The 20,518-nt window shown below is 33.7% G+C and overlaps 1 protein-coding gene across 1 annotated transcript in view; it reads left to right on the top strand.

The window, feature by feature from the left end:
• Positions 1-13,306: 13,306 nt before the first annotated feature.
• Positions 13,307-20,518, top strand: part of LOC149140115 (serine carboxypeptidase-like) — a 45,200-nt gene continuing 37,988 nt past the window's right edge. Inside the window, exons 1-6 of the mRNA XM_089450897.1 lie at positions 13,307-13,373; positions 13,468-13,825; positions 14,472-14,560; positions 14,702-14,960; positions 15,125-15,258; positions 15,345-15,489. Coding sequence (XP_089307023.1) covers positions 14,537-14,560; positions 14,702-14,960; positions 15,125-15,258; positions 15,345-15,489 — 562 coding nt within the window. The 5' untranslated portion in view covers positions 13,307-13,373; positions 13,468-13,825; positions 14,472-14,536. The remainder of the gene's footprint in view (positions 13,374-13,467; positions 13,826-14,471; positions 14,561-14,701; positions 14,961-15,124; positions 15,259-15,344; positions 15,490-20,518) is intronic.

Below are 20,518 nucleotides of genomic sequence, written 5' to 3'. Positions count from 1 at the left end.
GACTTCAGAGGGATCGAATCCCATTACCTCAGTTCAAGGTAAGAATTCTTTGAATCAAAATTATCCTCCACTTCCTTGTCGGAGCTTGATTCTATTTCTCCTTCCGGCCTGGGTTTTAATGCTCTGAAAATTTACAGGTGTGCTCTGTTTTTTTGATATTTTGATATATGTCCCTGTATAGGTTTGGTGTATAAATCAGTGACCTTCTTTGCCAATCTGTTTTATATCCTAGGCATTTTGTTCAAGTAAATCCTGTATTTGGTGTGTCAGTCCCTACTGCTTCCCAGTATGCATAGGGTATCCAGGTTTTCGCCCTGTCTTTGCTACAACTTTCAAAAGCTCTTGGATGTTGCTGATTGTGAATGTAATTTTACAAGCTCTAGGGTTTTTAGTGAGGGTTTATGGTTTTGGTGGTAATTTTGGAGAATAATGTTTACAAGCTCTAGGGTTTTTAGTGAGGGTTTATGGTTTTGGTGGTAATTTTGGAGAATAATGTTTATATCCTGTAGAGCATTATTAACGCCTTTGATTTGGCTTTAGCCGATGTTTGTTTTGTGCTCGTTTTGTATTTTTACAAAACAAAAGCTTGATAGTTAACACCACCCGCCTACCTAGGGTTCGAATAAGGGATCTTGGATGAGGATAAATCTAAATGATCAACGAACACCCGCATACCATGGGATTCGAATTCACACCCTACGATGCTTTTTTTGAATTTTTCCCAAACTGGAAATTGATTGATAGACAACGACACCCACCTAGCGTGGGGTTTGAGCCCACTAAGCGAGATGATTGTTGTCCGTTAAACTTAGCGATGGTTGTTTAGTATTTTTCCAAAACAGGGGCTTGAGAATAATAAATCCCGACGGTTCTAACAAACAGGATCTCAGAGAATAAGAAATCCAGAGACAGAAATATTTCATTTCAAAATATGCATTAAATGAACACAACACGCCAAACGTAGGGTTCGAACCCACGACTACAAGATTAGGAACTTTGGGATTTAACTACTGAGCTAGATGGGTTACTCATTTCGACTTCCCACTTAAATCAAACTACAGAATTATTACCTTCAATGAATTTAGGTTAAATTCAACACAAGTAGTTTACTATTAATAATTCCACGTTGTGGACATGCTCTTGAATTGCAGTAACATCAACTTTCAGTTTGTTCTCGGTTTTGAGTGACATGCATAACAAAAATCTGTTATCACCACTATCAAGTGAAATTATAAATAGTAGAAGAGAACTTAATTTCTTCAGGTTCCATCCTCCAAAACCATAACGCGGGAATGAACTTTACAATCTTGTTGACCTTAACTTTCTTACTTGTTAAACAATTACAATGTTTTTCCCATTTAATGGTAATGGTTTTTAAAAGAAAATGATCATGTTGTCTCACAATTATTTGATAGTAGGCTCTACCTGCAAAATGGAGAGTGTACTTAATAAAGTATGGACTATCTTCAGCCATAAATGATGACTAGGGTCTTTGAAAAAAATTGCTATAACCAACAACCTTTCCATTTGTTTCTGTGGTACATTTATCCATTTTGTACCGTCCTGTCCAAATGAATTGAAAAATACAAATTGAAACACCTAATACAAATTCCGTTGAAAATAAATCCTTTGGCTTCGAGATGGTCTTCGTTTGATGTTTTTTTGTTTGCAGTTAAGATCCACCAGGATCACTAAACAATCTAATTCAGATGTCCATGAATGCAACAATTTATTCCTATAGCATAAGCAATGATCCTAACTAGTGTCCAAAAACTTTTCTTTGCATATTTATATTACATTATTCTATACAAAATGGCAGACCAGGTATTTATGTTGCTTTTGGTATTTGTATTATTTATGTTGTTGATTTAGTTAGAGGTTGGATTTGTTTTTAGAAATAACTTTAAAATGATACTTCAAAAGTTTGTTTGTGACTAGTTAAATGCTTGTTGGAACACTCTGATAAGCTTGCCTCAAAGTGTTGGACAGATCTTCAATGCTCACTCAACACATTGGTAGAGTTTTGTTCAGGGTTTTGAACCTAGTTCTCAATTTTTTTTCATATCTAATTCCTACAGAAGCACTAAACACTACCTTGAAACAACAAAAAAACAAAAGTACAAACAATCAAGTGATCAAAGAGCCAAAAAATGCATTGAAAAACTACATATTCATAGATTCACTCCCTATGTTTATTCATTGGTCATGTTCTCTTGAAAAATAAGTAATACCCAAGTTAAAAATTGCAGTCTTATTGTTTAAAAAACGTGGTGCATTTAGGGAAATAGCACATCGTCATCCGAATATTCAGATGAATAGGAAACAAGACCTACTCCAGGTACAGATGAATACTTCAATGAAATGATATATTGCAGTTGCAAAATGTGCCAAAATAGGAAACTAAAGAAGCGAAGGCTTGTTGGTATCCATAGATTGGAACATGGAGTTTATATAAAAGAGGTACATTATAAGTAACAAATTGTTATTCTTATAATAAATAAATATGAACATTATTTAATACATTATTATTGATCATTTCATTTGATTTTTTTATTTATGAAAAGTTGCTTCTAGTTCCCAATATTCGTGAAGAACCAATGGATGATATTGATAATAGCGACTCTCAAGATGAAGGACAAGACACATTTATGGAAGAAGCCACTTCGCAGATAAATGAGGCTGGTGTCAATGAATTTATCCAAGACTTCTACACATCTTTTGAAGAAGTTGTTGATTCACCCCTAGCTCATTTGGCTAGGACACCTCTTTATGCAAATGCTGAATCTTCTATATTGGCGACACTTATGTTGTTGTTGAACTTGAAGGTTACACATGGACTGACAAACACATGCTTTACTGATATATTAAGGTTGGATTGATATTCCTATAAATTAATTCTCTAGATGTCTTAAAAGTTTTGAATATTGTGTATACTTATAAAAATCATTTGTTGCACTATGCAGACTTTTGGCAAACAAAATACTTCCAAAGGACAATAAGTTGCCTCATTCTCATAGAGAAGTATCTTCAATAATGAAAGACATTGGAATGGAGTACAAGACATATGATGCATGTCCAAATGACCATATATTGTACTATGGAAATAATGCAAATTTACAACAATGCCCAAAGTGTCACACAAATAGGTATCGTCAAGATCAATTATCCAAGAAGGTTCCTTATAAAGTATTACGACACATTCCACTAAAGCCAAGGTTTGAGAGAATGTTCAAATGCAAGGAGTTGGCAAAATATATGGATCATCATGCACAAGGGAGGAGCCAAGATGGTGTCATGCGTATGGTTGCGGATAGTAAACGTTGGAAAGATATTGAGGTAAAATGGCCACATTTCAAAAATGAGCCAAGGAATGCAAGAATTTCTCTAGCAATGGATGGCGTAAATCCTTTTGGAGATCTTAGAAAAACATATTCTGTTTGGCCAATGTTAATTATAAACAACAATCCCCCCCCTTGGATGGCAATGAAAAAGGAACATGCAATGTTAACTCTTATCATACCAGGTACTACAACATGTGAATGCAATGTTTTCTTGAAGATTATATAAAAATATTTCAGTTCAGTTAATCCTAATAAATAACTCTTTGTTCACTTAGGGAAATATCAGGTAAAGGATATGGATGTATACATGGAGCCCCTCATTGATGAGCTTCGTGAATTATGGGATGGTGTAAATATGTTTGATGTATCAAGACCTATCAATGATAGAAACTTCCTATTTCATGCGATTCTTATCTGGACAATTCATGATGCCTCGGGGCTCTCTATTTGTTGTGGTAATATAATATAAATTACATTTATAATTATTATGTTCATTTTAGCATTTACTAAATATGGGTTCCAATCTTATTTTAGGACTACAAACAAAGGGGAAACATGGCTGTCCATCATGTGGGCCAAAATTGTTGCATAGGCAGTCAAGGGATCTCAATAAAACTGTCTATGATGAGTATCGACAATTCTTACCACAAAATCATCGCTATCGAGTGCGTGATAAACATATGTTCAATGGAAAGGAAGTGGAAATGAGGAAGCCAATAAAGATGAACCCTGCTAGGTGGAAAGTGATGTATGACAAAAAAGAAGGGACAGGCTTTCCCCTAGGAATGAAAAGACTCTCTATTTTCTACAAATTAGAATATTATGAGAGCTTGCCAATAGCCCACCTATTTGATACTATGCACATCAGGAAAAATTTGGCAGAGTGCTTGTGGGAACATCTAAATGGAAATAACATTGAAGCACAAATAAAGTTAAGAAAGGACCTTCGAGTTGCCAATATCATGCCGAACATGTGGTTGCACGAAGACAACTCATATGATCATGATCCATGGAAATTTACATCAAATGAGAAAGAAAACATAATTTCTACTATGAAAATCATAAGATTTCCTTCTGGCTTTGGTGCGACATTAAAAAACTTATTCACAAGAGGTGGATTAGAGTTCTCAGGCCTAAAAACACATGATTGGCACAATTGGATAAAGGTAACGTTGTCACATGTTATATTTGTTGGAAACTTAATTATAAAATTGTATATCCTAGTGATTATATTAGTTCATGCATATTTGACATGGTTATTTGTTAATAGACATGCTAGTATAGTGATGAAATTAGTTCATGCATATTTGAACATGGTTATTTGTTAATGGTCATGCAGTATGTGTTGCCTGCAGCAATACCAAGTACTTTTGACCACACTGTCACTTTGACTATTTACAAATTATGTAAATATCTGAGGTATTTTTCAATCCATCATGCATACTCTTCCATTACTCTTATCATTTGAAGTGCAACATTGATTATGCCTTTATATGAGTTTCTACTTTTGGTTTACAAGAAATAACAAGTCTTTATTGTAATACTTGTAGGTGGGTCTCATCTAAAGAGATACATCAGGATGACTTGAAGTATTGGAAGAGGAATGTTTCACTTTTGATGTGTGATATTCAAATGTGCTTCCCTCCAAGCTTCTTTAATTCTCAAGAGCACTACCTTGTACACCTAGTAGAAGAGATTGAACAATGTGGTCCTAATCATATTCAAACAATGTGGCTCGTGGAGAGATAGATGAAGGTCTTGAAACAATTTGTGAGGCAAAAGGCTTGACCAGAAGGGTCCATAGTTGAGGGGTACATGGTTTTCCAGGCCATGGTTCATTTGAGTGAGTACTTACCTCAATTGCATCTTGAAGCTCCGCGATTATGGAATTATAACCAATCTCAATCATTTGAAGGAGAAAAATTAGAGGGAGAAGGGACTTCAAATAGGATAAAAGGTATAAAAAAATGTTAGGAGTTATTTGTATCTTAAGTTTTATATTACATGGCTTTAAATAATTATTAATTCATTGAACGATTTTTTTTTTCATTGTAGATGCGAAGGAGTGGGAGGCATTACATTTGTATGTTGCATACAATTCTGACTTTATGTTGGAATGGATGGAGAAGTACGCTGAAAAAAAGAAATTAGAAGATGAAAATGCATGGGCCAATATATATAATAGACATGGTCAAAACACTACTCGAGCATTGCCTGCAAGCCATAAAAGAAAGTGGCCAGAGAGATGCTCGTGGAATTGGCTAAAGGCCAATATTGAACATGAGGCAACAAAAGGGAATAATAGAGTAACACAACAACAATTGAATTTCATTAAAGGATCCATAAATGGGGAGGTGATATATATTAATATATTGCATATATTTAATAAATTTTTTGTTAGATTTCATATCCTTGAATCTAATTAGTTGATATTTATATGAATTTAGGTAAGATATTACAAAGGAATGTGGAATTTTGGTCATCATTTTCGCATCAGAAAAGTTGATGAAAAGAGAAAAACTTATGATTGTGGAGTTTCAGCATCATTTGAGGTGGAATGTCGTTCACGTGCAAATGATAGACAACCAATCACAAGAATACTTCGCTACTATGGAGTGTTGGAGGACATTATTGAGCTTGATTTTATGTCTTTCAAGAAAGTTATTTTTCATGTTGAATGGTACAAGCTTATTGAAGTGGGAGAAGAAAAAAATATCTTGCTCCATGATCATGGATTCCACATGATAAATACATCTAGGTTTGAAGCCACTTCTGAACCTTATGTGTTTCCAAGTCAATGTGACCAAAATTTTCTCATTCCAAATTTAGAACAACTTGGTTGGTCATTTGTGATTGATTATGATCCAAGAGGATGAAGAGTAACATTTGTTCAAGATGTATGGGACCATGATTTACTTGAAGATGCATAAGTTCCACCTGAAGACATAGATGGCCAAGATGGAGATGATGAAGAATTTATTTTCAATGATGCATATCACCAAGATGAAGACCAAGACGAGTTTATTGAAGTTTTTGAAGGACATGAGCAACCACATGGGCATTAAATCCATGAAGATGATGAATTCATTGATTTTAATTTACCTGTAGTTGAAGGTGATGAAGACTATGAAAATGATGGTATTAATTTATTTGTGGATTTAGGGTCTATTAATGATGGGGTATATATGCCATCAGATGAGGAGATTTCATCCGAGAATGACATTTTATGATCACTATGTATACTTTAAGATAGTTTTAAGGATTCACTACAATATAATTTTTCTTTACAAGTTAGACATATGAGTTTTTAATTGTAATGAACATTAAGTAATTTGAATGTTTAATGTTTTACTTGTGAGGATGACATTTTTCGATCACTATGTTTACTTTAAGATGGTTATAAGGATTCACTGCAATATAATTTTTCTTTACAAGTTAAGTATTGAGTTTTTAATTGTAATGAACATCAAGTAATTTGAATGTTTAAGGTTTTACTTGAAAGACATATATATTTGGTGTTACCGATTCTATTTTCTTATCGGTTTTTTGATTAAGGTTTTCTTATTTTTACCTGTGTCTTAATTCGAAACTGAGACTTCTTCTTGGCTGCCACGAAATGGATTTTGTCTGAGTGAATTATTTACCTAATCAACTACAAGGAAAATATTCTCATTGGACCTAATAGACACAGGATTCAAGACACAGATAGGAATAAAACACATAATAACATAATAACATAAAAATAAGAATGGGGGATTCAATGATATTCACTACTTTTATGGAAATATTCTAATGATATTTCCATAAAAGTAGTGAATATCATTGAATCCCCCATTCTTATTTTTATGTTATTATGTGTTTTCTTAAGAATGTACCCATGGGTGTTACTGATGCTACTATGGGGGATTCAATGATATTCACTACTTTTATGGAAATGTTAACAAATGCACGAGGGCAGGACGCTGCTATGATGATGCATGAGGTAAGCTTGAATATTGTCTTTTATATGTTCAATTATCTTATATTCCTTATCTAATTTATGTTTGTGGAATGCAGGCAATCGCTAAAGTCATTCCAACCCCTATAACACCTTATAATACATCTAAGATAATGATAGTGGTAAAACTTGATCAATATTTTTGTGCATTTAGTTAACTTATTTCACTATATATATTTATTAATATTTGTGTTTTTACTAAGCGTGCATTTTGTTGGCATGCAGGATTCATTTATGCCCCTCAATACAACCAATGTTGGCATGCAGGGATCATTAATGCCCCCATATACATCTAATGTTATGCAAAATGTAAGATTCAACCATTTATTTGTGTGAGTTTGATTATGTTATTTGTTGAGAAATCTAGGGCATATATTTAATAAATTTTTTGCACAACGACTCCATGATTTATGAGGTGTTACAAAGAGCTACATAATGCCTTCAAATGGATCACCCCATCCGTTTTTTTCTTCTTGGAAATACAATACTATTTTAACAAGTAACCCAAGCAATATATTATTCCAAAACATGATGTCAAGTTACTTTTCTAGGGTTTTTATGTAATTAAGAGGCCTCTTTAGGGTTTCTTAAATTCAAACCTTAGATCATACTCTTTTCCCTTTATGTCATTCTAGAGTTTATCCCATGCCCTAGAAATCAAATCATATGGAACAAATACTTAAGATTAAGGTTTCTAAATACTAGGGTATTTCTTAAAATATAAACCCATAAATTCAACCCTACTACATCTTATGATGGATCCTTTAAAAGAAAATTATTATACATACCTCATGGACACCTATCTGTATTGATTAGTATTTAGTAAACACCACATGGTAAACAACAGAGGCCCCTTCATAAAAACCACTTACAACCAGTACTCCCCTCCGCTAACAACTTGTGGTTTCAACATATAGCTGTTACAACTCAAGGAGGATAGGAAGTTGTAAATCCATGTGGTCAACCAGAAATAGCCCGGTTTATTCATCGTAATCCTAAAATGTGTGCAAGTTTTTAGCTAATCCGACATCAATATGTTGACAACCGTAAGGTTGGAGGGCCATTGTTGCTCAAATTCATCAATGTAGATATGTTGATGAGGGTATGACCAGAGCTTACTTATATTGAAGCATGTGAAGGGATTCAAGGGAGAAATGGTGACGAAATCTTCCATAATGTTGGGTCTTGAAGAATCTGATAAAGAGATAAAGCAAACAATGAACGACACATGTGCTGTGGGTGTTGATATCCTTACAATGGAACAATATTTGCTGCGCATGGCTTTCAAAGAACGAAATATGTTTAGTATTGTTGATACAGGCTCTGGAAAAACAATGCCATATCCTTTACTTGCTATTGTTCATGTTACATGCAACCTTATCTAGCTTCAGATTCTGAACCCTGAATGCGAGCATTCTTACATTCATAGTCGCTGCATTATTATTTGTGGAATCTTACGCACACCTTTCATGAAGAAAAGATTATGGTGCTATTACTATTGAGGAAGCTAACTCCACGAAAATCTCCTGATTGTTTTGATTCACATCGCTGATTCTTTGGGTGATAGTCAACAATTTGGACGAATTTCTTGGCGATATATTAGAATCGGGATAAATATGATGCCAAAAAGAAACTGCTTTGAGCACATTGTAGCTAAACTCCAATTCATGTGTAAATCACACTAGTTCTGGATCAAGGATTGTGAAAGCAGGTTTACTATGGAATAGTTTCTGGTGTTGAATAATTAGGTCTCAAAAGATGCAGGCCTGTAATATTGGTTAAGAGGTGCCTCAATTTCCACTATTCTAGACCTGTAGAACTCAAAGGAAGACATAAATCATGCCAAGAATATTGTGGCCAATAACACTGGACGGGTGAGGAAAATCGCACAAGTATAAAATCGTAATGTCAATAGAGAAGGGGTTAAAATATGTAGAGTGCCCCAATCTAGATCCACTGCATCTATTCAGCTACCACAACTTTATCACACAGGCTACTCAAAATAAGATCTCAAGTAAGTCTTCTAGTTCTCAAGGCACCATGCTTTTAATGAGTTTAACCTTCCAAAGGATACTTACTCCTAAATATCTTAGGAATTTCCATGAATTATGCAATCTGTAGATTATATATCCAAAACCTAGTGGACCTACAACAACACTAATTTATTGGCAACCTGTCTGAAATTGTATATAATTCTACATATGGGAAAGATTGACAAATGTGCACATCAAACTGTGTGGGGTGTGTGCACATTTAGTTAACCCTGTGCGTTGTTAAGGAATAACATTTGATTTAATTGTTCCAGGGAATGTGCAAACTTCATGGTTGACTTCCACTTAAGTGCAGGAAGAAATGAGCTGAGATATGTTCATGAGAAGTATTCAGATCCATGTCATGGCTATGTTGCTTTTTTATGCCTTGCCAACTTACCCAATGATGACAGTTGCACCACCAGCAATGACGCTGTCATTTGTATTAGTGATAACATCGACTCAAGTGCACAAGAAGGGGGATTAGAAAGACCTAGCCAACTTAATCCTGTGGTTACTTCTGCATACTATGTTTTAATCCAGTTATTCTCGTTCTGTTATTCATTTCATGCAAGTGAGAAAGAAACTGGTTTCTTGTGGGGTATTTCTCAGATAGATGTAGGACTATATAGATAGCGTGCAGAGACCAATTGGCAATAAGCTAATGGTCTGCTGCTTTGCCAAGGGTGGGGTTCATGGAATACTACGCCAACCAAGAGATTTGCCAATAGGTCTCTGGATTGATGTGATAGTCTCTCCCTCACTTCAGTACTAAAATTATTTGGTGGTGTTCATGTGTTTTCTGGGTTCCCTGGCTTCTGATCGCTGTCTTTGTGATGCCTTCTTAAATGCAAACGTACTAAATCACAGTGTTGCATCCCTATTTGCAAACGTTCACATTAATATGGCAAACCTGCTAAATCACAGTGTCGTATCCCTATTTGAAGGAGAAGCAAAGAAGTTGCGGGATTGAGTGGAACCTTGTGCTAAAAACAGTCATCCCCTGTTGTTTAGGACCATTTTTCCTAGCAGTTCAGCAGTTGTGGGTAACAGTTTTCCTAGTTTACTGCATCAATAGATGGAAGCCACACCATGGGACCATAGCCTAACAAGTGGAGATCCATAATGTGATAGAATAGGGCAATAGAAAATTGAACTGAACCACAATGGAAAAGGCTTCATTGATACGAGTCACCTCGTTTCAAATTGGATAGCATATATTTTGAGGATGCATAGCCCAAAGTTCAAAGATTGTGTTTCAATTTTAGACAAGTATCTCTGATTTGAATTTTAGACAAATAGCTCTGATCAAAAAGTTTACTAGTACTTGCTTTTATACCACTTCGGAGATTAAACTTTTGAGAATGCACAGTTAGTTGAAACTTGAGATAGAAACCGAGCATGCACATATTTAACATCGTGTTTGAGTTCAAGTACATAACCTTTATCAGGGAAATTTTTGGATGGACTAGAAGAATAAGGGCCATTTGTTATTGATTCTCCTTATATTCATCGAAAACCAGTGATTCCTTACAGTAGCTCCTAATTATAGGAAATTTATATAACCTTGCCTTAAATTATTCGGCCAGAACTTTTGTGATCTGTAATTTCATTCTCTGTAAAATGGCTCTAAAAACTCAGTTGATTCAGAAGAAGCTGAGTTTTGGCATACTATAATGTAGATCACATCCTGCCTTAAAAATTTCAAATTACTTCAATTTATTTTTCCACAAAATACATAATTGAAGCTAAACCTTTCTTGATTTGTAGTTTCAGTCTGTGTAAAATGGTTCTAGGATGAGAAACTCCGTTAGTCCAGAAGAAGCTCATTTGATGCAAATCTCTAACATAAGTCACAATCTGCTTTAAACAATTTCAAATTATTTCAATTTATTTTGCCACAAAATCATGATCAAAATTAGCTTACAATAGTATGAAATGGCCTTTTAAGAGATTACTAGCATTTGTTATATATAATTTTGCAATAAAATGTCTGAGCATTCAGGTTGTCTGTAAATTTCAGATATCAGCGAGAAGAAGCAAGAATTGAAGCTTGGATAAATCTCCAGACTGCTAAAGCTGAAGCTGAAACCAAAAAACTTGAGGTATGGGAGTGTGCCTATAAATACTTGTAAACATTTTCGAATATTTGCAGAATTTTGGTTCTTTACAGCATTTAGAAAAATTCCATTGGACAGTTTATTCAAAGTTTCTTCTGGCATGTTTTGTTGTATGTTACTGAGGAAAAAAGGTTACGTTGTATGCTGGTGTTTTCCTTTTCCTTTTTGTTTTGGAAAATTCCATATATGTTACTAACAAATGAATTTATTAGAAAAGAAATTATACATAAGCCCTACAACGAGGAAGAGGGCTAGCATATGTATGTGTAAGTCCCCTGCCTACTGTAAGCGGGAGACTTAGGATATCTGTACATTAGCCCCCTGACTGTTGTAAGCAAGAGGGCTAGCATATCTCTGTTGACTAGACATGAAGACTATCTACACCTCTAAAAATTACTGATAATGGATTTGTAATTTGACATTTATTTTATTGCAGAATTGCTATCTTGGCAAACTATTTAGGCATCTCTCTTTAACTTCTGAGTAGGATATATTTTCAACAGTGTTGATTTTATTGTCTAGAGTAGCACATTGTATAGTCCAGGTGGTTTGGGGATGTGTAATGTTGTGTTCGAAGATTAACATAGATCCATTTTAACAATGTCTAATCTATCACGTGTCAAGATGATGAAAAACCTCAAGTTGCAAATTTGAAGTGCTTGCACCTTCAAACAAAAATGAACTTTGCAGAATTTTTTTATGGGTTAAGAATCAAGATGAATCTAAGCTACTGAAATCAATTTGATGGATTCAGATCTCTGATCTCTATGGCTTTGGTGGTTTCTTCCCTAGGGTCTAAATAAAATTATTGGTTCTTCCAAAGATGGAAAATTATGGTTTCGCTTAAAGCCTATACACTAACAAAATCATTGGGTTCACCTGAATGATGGAAAACTACAGAGAAACCAATGATGGAAAACTACAGAGCTAACACAAGTGATAATTGGGATTGATATTCAACACAGATCCTTTTTAACCTTAGATTTATTAAGCAGGAAGTACGATTTTCATTAATTTTTTAGGTTGTAAAGCATCTAAGTTCTCAATTTTTAATGTATCCATCTTATGAATAAGGAATCAGGATCTTAGTGTGCTGGCACCCAAAAAAGTTGTGTTTTGGTTTTTTTATATTTATTTAAATTAATTGTAATTTCATTATTTCTTTGACAAATTTACAAATTTACATTCTTCACATGCGTTTTTGACTTTTCTAAATTTACAAATTAATGCCAGAGACGTTGTATCTCACTGTGAACATCATTGACAGATACCTTTCTTGTTTAGATACTCTTCGGCAAAATCACATAATCAATCGTTTGTCGACGCGTTTCGAACCAACCAGTGTGGTTCATCGTCAGTACAAGTTGAAGAACTGATCTGGTTTAGCTAAACCAGATCAGTTCTTCAACTTGTCCTGACGATGAACCACACTGGTTGGCTCAAAATGCGTCGACAAACGATTGATTATGTGATTTTGCCGAAGAGTATCTAAACAAGTTATGGATCACAGAAGTCTAAATTCCTTAGATACCTTTCTATTCAGAGTATTGCAAGGAAGAATTTTCCATTACTTGCTATGCTGCAATGTTTATAGCTAGTAAATATGAAGAAGTTTGTCCTCCACATGTAGGATGACTTGCTAACATCTGTAAGAAAGAATGTGTTTATATCTAATTAAAAGAACACTTTGTTGGCTGTATAAAAGTACATACACCAACAATAACTACTCCTATGGAAGATTACGCTTTATGTTGGAGTTAGCACAAAAATTATATTATAATAGGTAACACAATATTGATAAGAACTGGTTTATACTTGGATATAGGTCAATGACTTCATCCGCATCTTCCCAAATGAATGCACGTCAGAACAGATAGTGGCCATGGTAATTAGCTCTAACTGATAATTCTTTGTCATTGATTGCAACATAGTCTCCAAACATTCAGATTGACTGATCAATTGATAATAACTCTTCGCAGGAGTCTACGATATTAAAGCAACTGAACTTCAAGCTTACAGTTCCCACTCGGCCATATGTATTCCTCCTCAGGTTTCTAAAGGCAGCTGATTCCAACAAAGTGGTAAAGTTTTGAATGACACCACTTTTTATATTGTTGAAAGCAGCCTGTGTGGCATTGATCAAATCTACTTTCGAAAATGCCTCATAAAATCTAGCATTCATGTTTTAAATTACTTTTCTTTATTGTATTCCTAATAATACCCTGCTGTACTGACAAGTCGTACTATCTATTATTCAGATGGAAAATCTAGCATTCTTCTTGGTTGAACTGTGTTTGCTTCAGTACATAATGAGCAAGTACAATCCATAAAATTTGTGTTAAGGGCTTTGAACACTTATCCGCTATGGAAGGCTTGTTTGTTGATGTGGTTTTTGAAATATTCAATGTATTTTTTAAGTTGTTTGTGCAAGCATTTTCCATAATAGTAGTGAAGGCTTATCTGGATCTCAAAATATTGTGCATAGGTGATGCTTTTCCCTCCTCTAGTTAGTTCATACTTGTTTATTGTGTGTTTTTACAAACATTTTGCAGTATGGTCCACTTTTTATCTTTTTTGATGATATATCTCATGTATTTGAAGCTTGTAGGCCTTTAATCCATAAAAAAACAACCCAAAAATCTCAGAAATAAACACCTATAAATATAAACTAGTCATCAAATTTCAAGGAACATTTTTTCATGGGGCTGAAATCCTATTAAAATTTGGAACTAAATGCATATTTTCATATTTATGAGATGTATACTTTGTTTACTAAAGTAGATTTGTATGTGTTCATATTGAAATCTTGTTACTATGTTTTAAATTGCGAGAAGCTTGATGGCTAAATTTTGTTTGCTTTATGATCCTTAGTTACCATTTGTGAAGTGTTTTAAGTAACTGGTTACAGCTGATATTATGCTGGATCCTTTATCGAAGGTTCTTAATGTAGGTTCTGATTATAGCCGGTGTGATATCTTGCCAGGTACCAAAGGGACTGTCACATGCTTTGCATCATACTTGGTGTGCACCTCAATTTTCAATTCCATTATGGCATTAGCTGGGAATATCAATGTAAGACTTAAATTCTAAATACTGGGCAACCAGACATTATGTTTATTTTATCAGCATTTTGTATCTTAAAATGTAGTTTGTCATCGTTGTTTTATATATCTTACGATATTAGTTTTCATTATTTTGTTTTATATTTTGCAGTACTATGATGTTCAGAAGGAGTGCAATGGTGGCCTGTGCTATGATTTTTCAAATATGGAGAATTACTTAAACCATGGTTCCGTTAGGGATGCCCTGGGGTTTGGCAGCCGAAAATTTGTCTCCTGTAGCCCCTTGGTTTATGAAGCTATGCTTACTGACTGGATGCGAAATATGGAAGTTGGCATTCCAACACTCTTGGAGGATGGTCTTAAGTTGCTAGTTTATGCAGGAGAATATGATCTCATTTGCAATTGGTTAGGTAATGATACTGTATACATATAACATATTGTTTTTGTTTTGGACAATGACTTTATGATTTAGGTGTTAAGTCTGTTATTAACTTATTTGCAGTTGTGTTTTTCAGGCTTCTCAGTCTAATCTTCAAAATTGAAAAGTTAATTGTTCAAATTATGTGTCTTTCAGGCAATTCAAGATGGGTGAATTCCATGGATTGGTCTGGAAGTGAGAATTTCAAGAAGGCACCTACAAAATCCTTCCTTGTAGACGATAAGGAAGCAGGTTTAATAACCAATTATGGACCACTCAGTTTTCTCAAGGTAAAAGGCACTCGATGATCATCTTTGATTTCGTTGTACAAGTAGATAATTTCTTCCTTACGGAATCTTTTATTTTGCTGCACCAGGTTCATGATGCAAGTCATATGGTCCCAATGGATCAGCCAAAAGCAGCCTTGGAGATGTTAAAACGCTGGACACAAGGAAGTATTACTGACGACAATTCTCAAATTTTAAAGACAGTGACGGAGATGCCAGAGAAGAATTTTGAGAGTAAGTTATCTACTTAACTAGGATAATTGCTCTCTTCACCTAAATTAATGTAAATATTTCTATATTTGCAGTAGTGTGTATCCCCAAAGATGTGTATTTTCTGATTTGGCAAAATAATTGTGCATTGGGACCATCAGTCTTGCTAACTTGTGTCAAATATTTTTATGGCCACTTTTTAACTGTATAGAAATAGTGCTTCTTATTGCTTACCAAGCCTTGTGGAATTATGATTATACATGGTGTTAAAGCTATATTCAAGAACATGAATAGTATGTCCTGTGTTCTTATTCTAGCATGTTCTGATGTCCTAATGGATGAAAGAAATTGTAAATTCAACAAAAATATTTGGTTGAGAGAGTCTCGGGGAATTCAAAGCATGATGCTCTTAGCCTACATTCAATTTTATTGACAATGACATGAAAACATTAATGTTGTTTGCAATCATACAATGGATGCCATTATTGTCTACTTATATTTGAATTGGAGGCTATGTGGTTTGGCTGTGTTTCACTTCTCGTTCGTTCTATTATTTTATTGTTGAATATGCCTGTTTCCTCTTTTTGCCACTTATCCCTCTATAAGCCTCTTGGACATTAAGTGCTTGGCATGGCAAGATATGTCCATAAAGCGCATGGACTATCTACGGTCCATCAATGCTTGCTGCTGTTGCTGTCTACACTACTCGATGTACTTTGAGGAAAGATCCATGTTGGAACAAAACACTTACCCTTCATACAGGCTACTCTGAAGCAGACATGAAGTAAGCCTTACAATTTTTAAGCATCATGCTTTTAGTGATTTTACCCTTATAAAGAAATCCTACTCCTGGACATTTTAGATTTCTTCATCAATTACAGGCAAGCATTATTGATCAGCTACGGCGGAACATTGTGTCTTGATCAATTATATGTTGGAACTCAGCTACTAACACCCTGTCTGAATTGAATCTTTATCTAATACTAACACACATACTAAGCGTATGGATGCGTACGCACATTTTGTTAACTTTGTATTGTGTGGAAGATTCTTGCTTATTATCTTACGAATCCGTTCCAGGTGAGAATGATACGGGCCAACAGACATTCAAAATGATTTGATTTATTTATTTTTAAATAATTTTTTATATTGTCTCTAGAGAGACAATAGTTTGAATTATGGACATTTATTTTTTTTAAATAATTTTTTATATTGTCTCTAGAGAGACAATAGTTTGAATTATGGACATTTATTTATTTTTAAATAATTTTTTATATTGTCTCTAGAGAGAGAATAGTTTGAATTATGGATATATTTTTTTTAAATAATTTTCTATATTATCTCTAGAGAGACAATAGTTTGAATTATGGAATTGTCTCTAAAAAGACAAAAATGTAATTGTCTCTAAAGAGACACAAATGAAATTGTCTCTAGAGAGACAAATCAAATTGTCTTTATAGCGACAATAATAATATGTGTTCTATATTGTCTTTATAGAGACAAATTTTTGAGACATTATATTTTGAGACACCCGCTTAGAGACAATATTTAAGACAATATTTGAGTTTCTTTTTGTCTTAAGTTAAGACAATTGACTCAAATATTGTCTTAAAACCCCTACATGTAGTAGTGATATGTTTCTTCTATTCATTCCATGATCTTTAAAAGTATTTAGACTTACATCATTGAAAATATAAATCTATTTGCCCAATGGAAATGGATTTCTATTTTTCATTTGTTTTCATACATCATAAATATAATTTCTATCTACCTCATTTATAACATGAGGTGCACTAAGAGATAGAAACATTAACATATAGTGTCTCCAATGAAAGTTTTGATTTATCATCATTTTTTATCCTATTTAATTTTCAGAAGCTTCTTTCACAATTTTTTGTGATTGTTGGGATAATGAGAATAACTTGCCATAATTGTATTAAATATGGAAAGCATTAAAACCATTCACGCTCATCTCCACATAGGTTCCATGCTCTATACATATGTTTTTCATTGTATGATTTAGAGATAATACAAATAAATTCATCCATTTCACCGAATCAAGCAGTATCAACAATAGATGATTCCCCAATGCTATTTTTTTGCATAAACAATTCATCCATGTTTTTGTTTGACAGTTTATATAATTCACTTAATCATAATAATGATGATTATTGAAAAAAAGAGTATTATTTAATACATGTAAATCTATGAATATCTTATCTAAAAGATTCAATCACCTTTACAACAAAACATTTTCCCAAAAGAATACAACCATCTAGTGTCCCCATTCTTTTCATCTTTGGAAAACATTTGAACCTCAATGGATGTAAATGTATCATACCTATGCTTTCTGCAAATTCAAGGGTTCCTCCTTGTTCTTTAACTAAAAAAATATGTGCACTGCACCTACACCAAAAATGCGTCCCAAAAATTGTTTATGTAGAATGCTAATAAAAACATCTAAAGTAGTGCCAATAGATGTAATATCAACATGATCCTATTGGAACTTTTGATTCAAATTATTTAATTTAATGAGAACATCTACAAGTAGATGGATGCAAAATTGCACTTGAAATATTGTTGCCAACTCATACATTGTTTTTTCACTTCTCAATCGTTTAACAAAGAATGCATGAGTTTAATTAATTTTCTTATGACCTTTCCTCTAGAAAGACACCTAATTTGAAGAATTTATAAGACCTCTAAATTAGTGATTTAAAATGATTACATTAGCTCTTTCAATTATCCATGTCTTTTAGTTGATTTCCCAAGCCATGAATAAACTTGATTTCAATTTTGTCAATGTATTACAACTCTAGAAAATGAGATGAAGGCTCATTGGTTGTTAATATTTCCCTATGAGCTATGCAATAGATATCTAAAAATGAGAAAAATCTTGACGAAGATTAGAACATAAACCTTCATGAATATCCCTCATGGAAGATACACCATCTGAACCAAAACCAACAAACTTCATCAAAGATATATCCATTTCTGCTAAAAGAGTTATCACTACACCATACATACATTGAGTTGTTCCATCCTTTACTTAAAGAAAACATATAAAATTTCTTACACATTGAAGTCTTCCTCCATTTGTCAAATATGTAATATAAACAATCAAATGGTGTTCCATAATTCGATCAGTCCTTTCATCAACTAAAATTAAGTAAAATGGGCTATGTAAAATCACTTCTTTTAGTTTGTTCCAATACACCTCTTTAGAAGCTTGATGAAACTATTTTCCTGATGTTGTACTTGTGTATGAAAAATATTCATCTATTAAAATCATGTGTGGAGTGAATTTTAACCTATTCAAGTGAATTATTGACTTATACATTTCGAAAGATAAATCATATATAGCAACAAAATACATGTTTTCAGTTACTGATATAATTATTTCCTTCTCAACATCTACCATTAGTTCGACATGTTTAGTAGTTGGAATATTACTTCATTTGTTTTCTCCCTCCAAAAGTTGTAAATAGAATTGAACTTATCATTTGCATGGCCACTTAGACCAATGAATTGAAGAGTGGTGCTTCACACATTTGTGAATGAAGTATTTCTTTTAAATTTAACACATCAAGAACATTTTAACCTTTCATTACCATTACAATCTTTTACAACATAAGCTCATGGAAATCTTGTATTCCATTTAGATTTGAATATTCTTTTGTGTTTCTTTGATGATTTTTCTCTTTCAACAAGCTCTACACTATCTTATTCATCATCTTCTTGTAGATGAGCATCAACTTCATTTTGAATATGACATGGTTGATTGTAATGTCTTGCAAGGCCAAATGCATCAACAATTGACAATTGCTTTGTATCCGTCTTAGGGCGACATATACGAGATATTTTTCAAGATTTACCCATATCAAGTCAATAAAAACAATAGAACAAGTAAACACATAAATTAAAAATCCCTTAGTAAGATTGAGGCAAACAAAATTCAACCTTATCAAGATTGCATAGGATCTGAAAAGAAATTTTTTGATAGGTTATCCATTCTTTTGTTGAATTATCATTTGTAACATTCAAGGAAACTTGTTTCTTTATGAGAGAGAACAAATACTTCATGAAAAATGGTACTTTGACAAGAAATCCATATGGATTTAAGCAATGAAGGAAAACAAGCAAAACTTCAAATGAGAGTGGTTAGTTGTGGAGTCCAATACCCTTGGTATAACATAAATATTCTTTTCATAGTTTGTAGATTCATATAATTATGACGAAAAAAATCCACCATTAATAATGTTAATGTAGAACACGACTCCAACACCCATGCCTAGGATGGAAGGATGACAAGCAGTTGCATTAAGGGTATCTAGCCACAATGTTAATTTATTGGGGTGTGGATTCTATAGTATGCAAGATACATTGTGTGACCATGAAGGCTACCATTACTTCAAGGAGTGTTACATTAAATAATCCATAGAATGAAAAGCCAAATGAAAATGAAGATATGAGGAGGATAACGAATAATACCTTACATTCTAGCATCGAACGATAACTTTGTTTTTGTGGATGATGGGTTACACTTTAAATGAAAATGAAAAAAATGAATGTAGGTAAAGAGTGCTCAAGGATAATTATGGAGGAGCGAGAGCACACACAAAGTTTTTTAATGGGATTAAATGTGCTTTTCCGCCCTGTTTCACGTGTAATAGTGCTATAACTATTGCATGTCTCGCCATTGCAGGTTATATCATGTTGGCTTAGGTTGGGGGGCTCAAGGGAATTTCCCCAAATCATGACATAACTATTAACTTGTATGAGGTCATCAAGGCTATAACTGGTCTCCTCTCTAACACAGTCACTAGTCAGAGTGATTTATGTGCTCGCCAAGACTCTAGACTCTCGCAAACTTAAAAAAATATTGACAAGTTATTAAAAATATTTCCATTTTTTTGAAATATAGAAATTCAATCTAACCTTCGTGATTGAAGAGTGATTTTGATATTATTTTTTTGAAGGGTAAATATTGACTTGCATCCCCACACTTCTACAATACTCGAGGGATAGTAAGTGCTCTTGCAAACCAAGAGCA

The sequence above is a fragment of the Pinus tabuliformis genome, chromosome X, assembly GCF_031772625.1.
Source record: "Pinus tabuliformis cultivar Carrire ecotype Pingquan chromosome X, CPIR1, whole genome shotgun sequence".
In the NCBI taxonomy this organism is placed as follows: domain Eukaryota; kingdom Viridiplantae; phylum Streptophyta; class Pinopsida; order Pinales; family Pinaceae; genus Pinus; species Pinus tabuliformis.
Note: the sequence above shows the minus strand (reverse complement) of the source record. Positions and strands in the feature narration are given on the sequence as shown.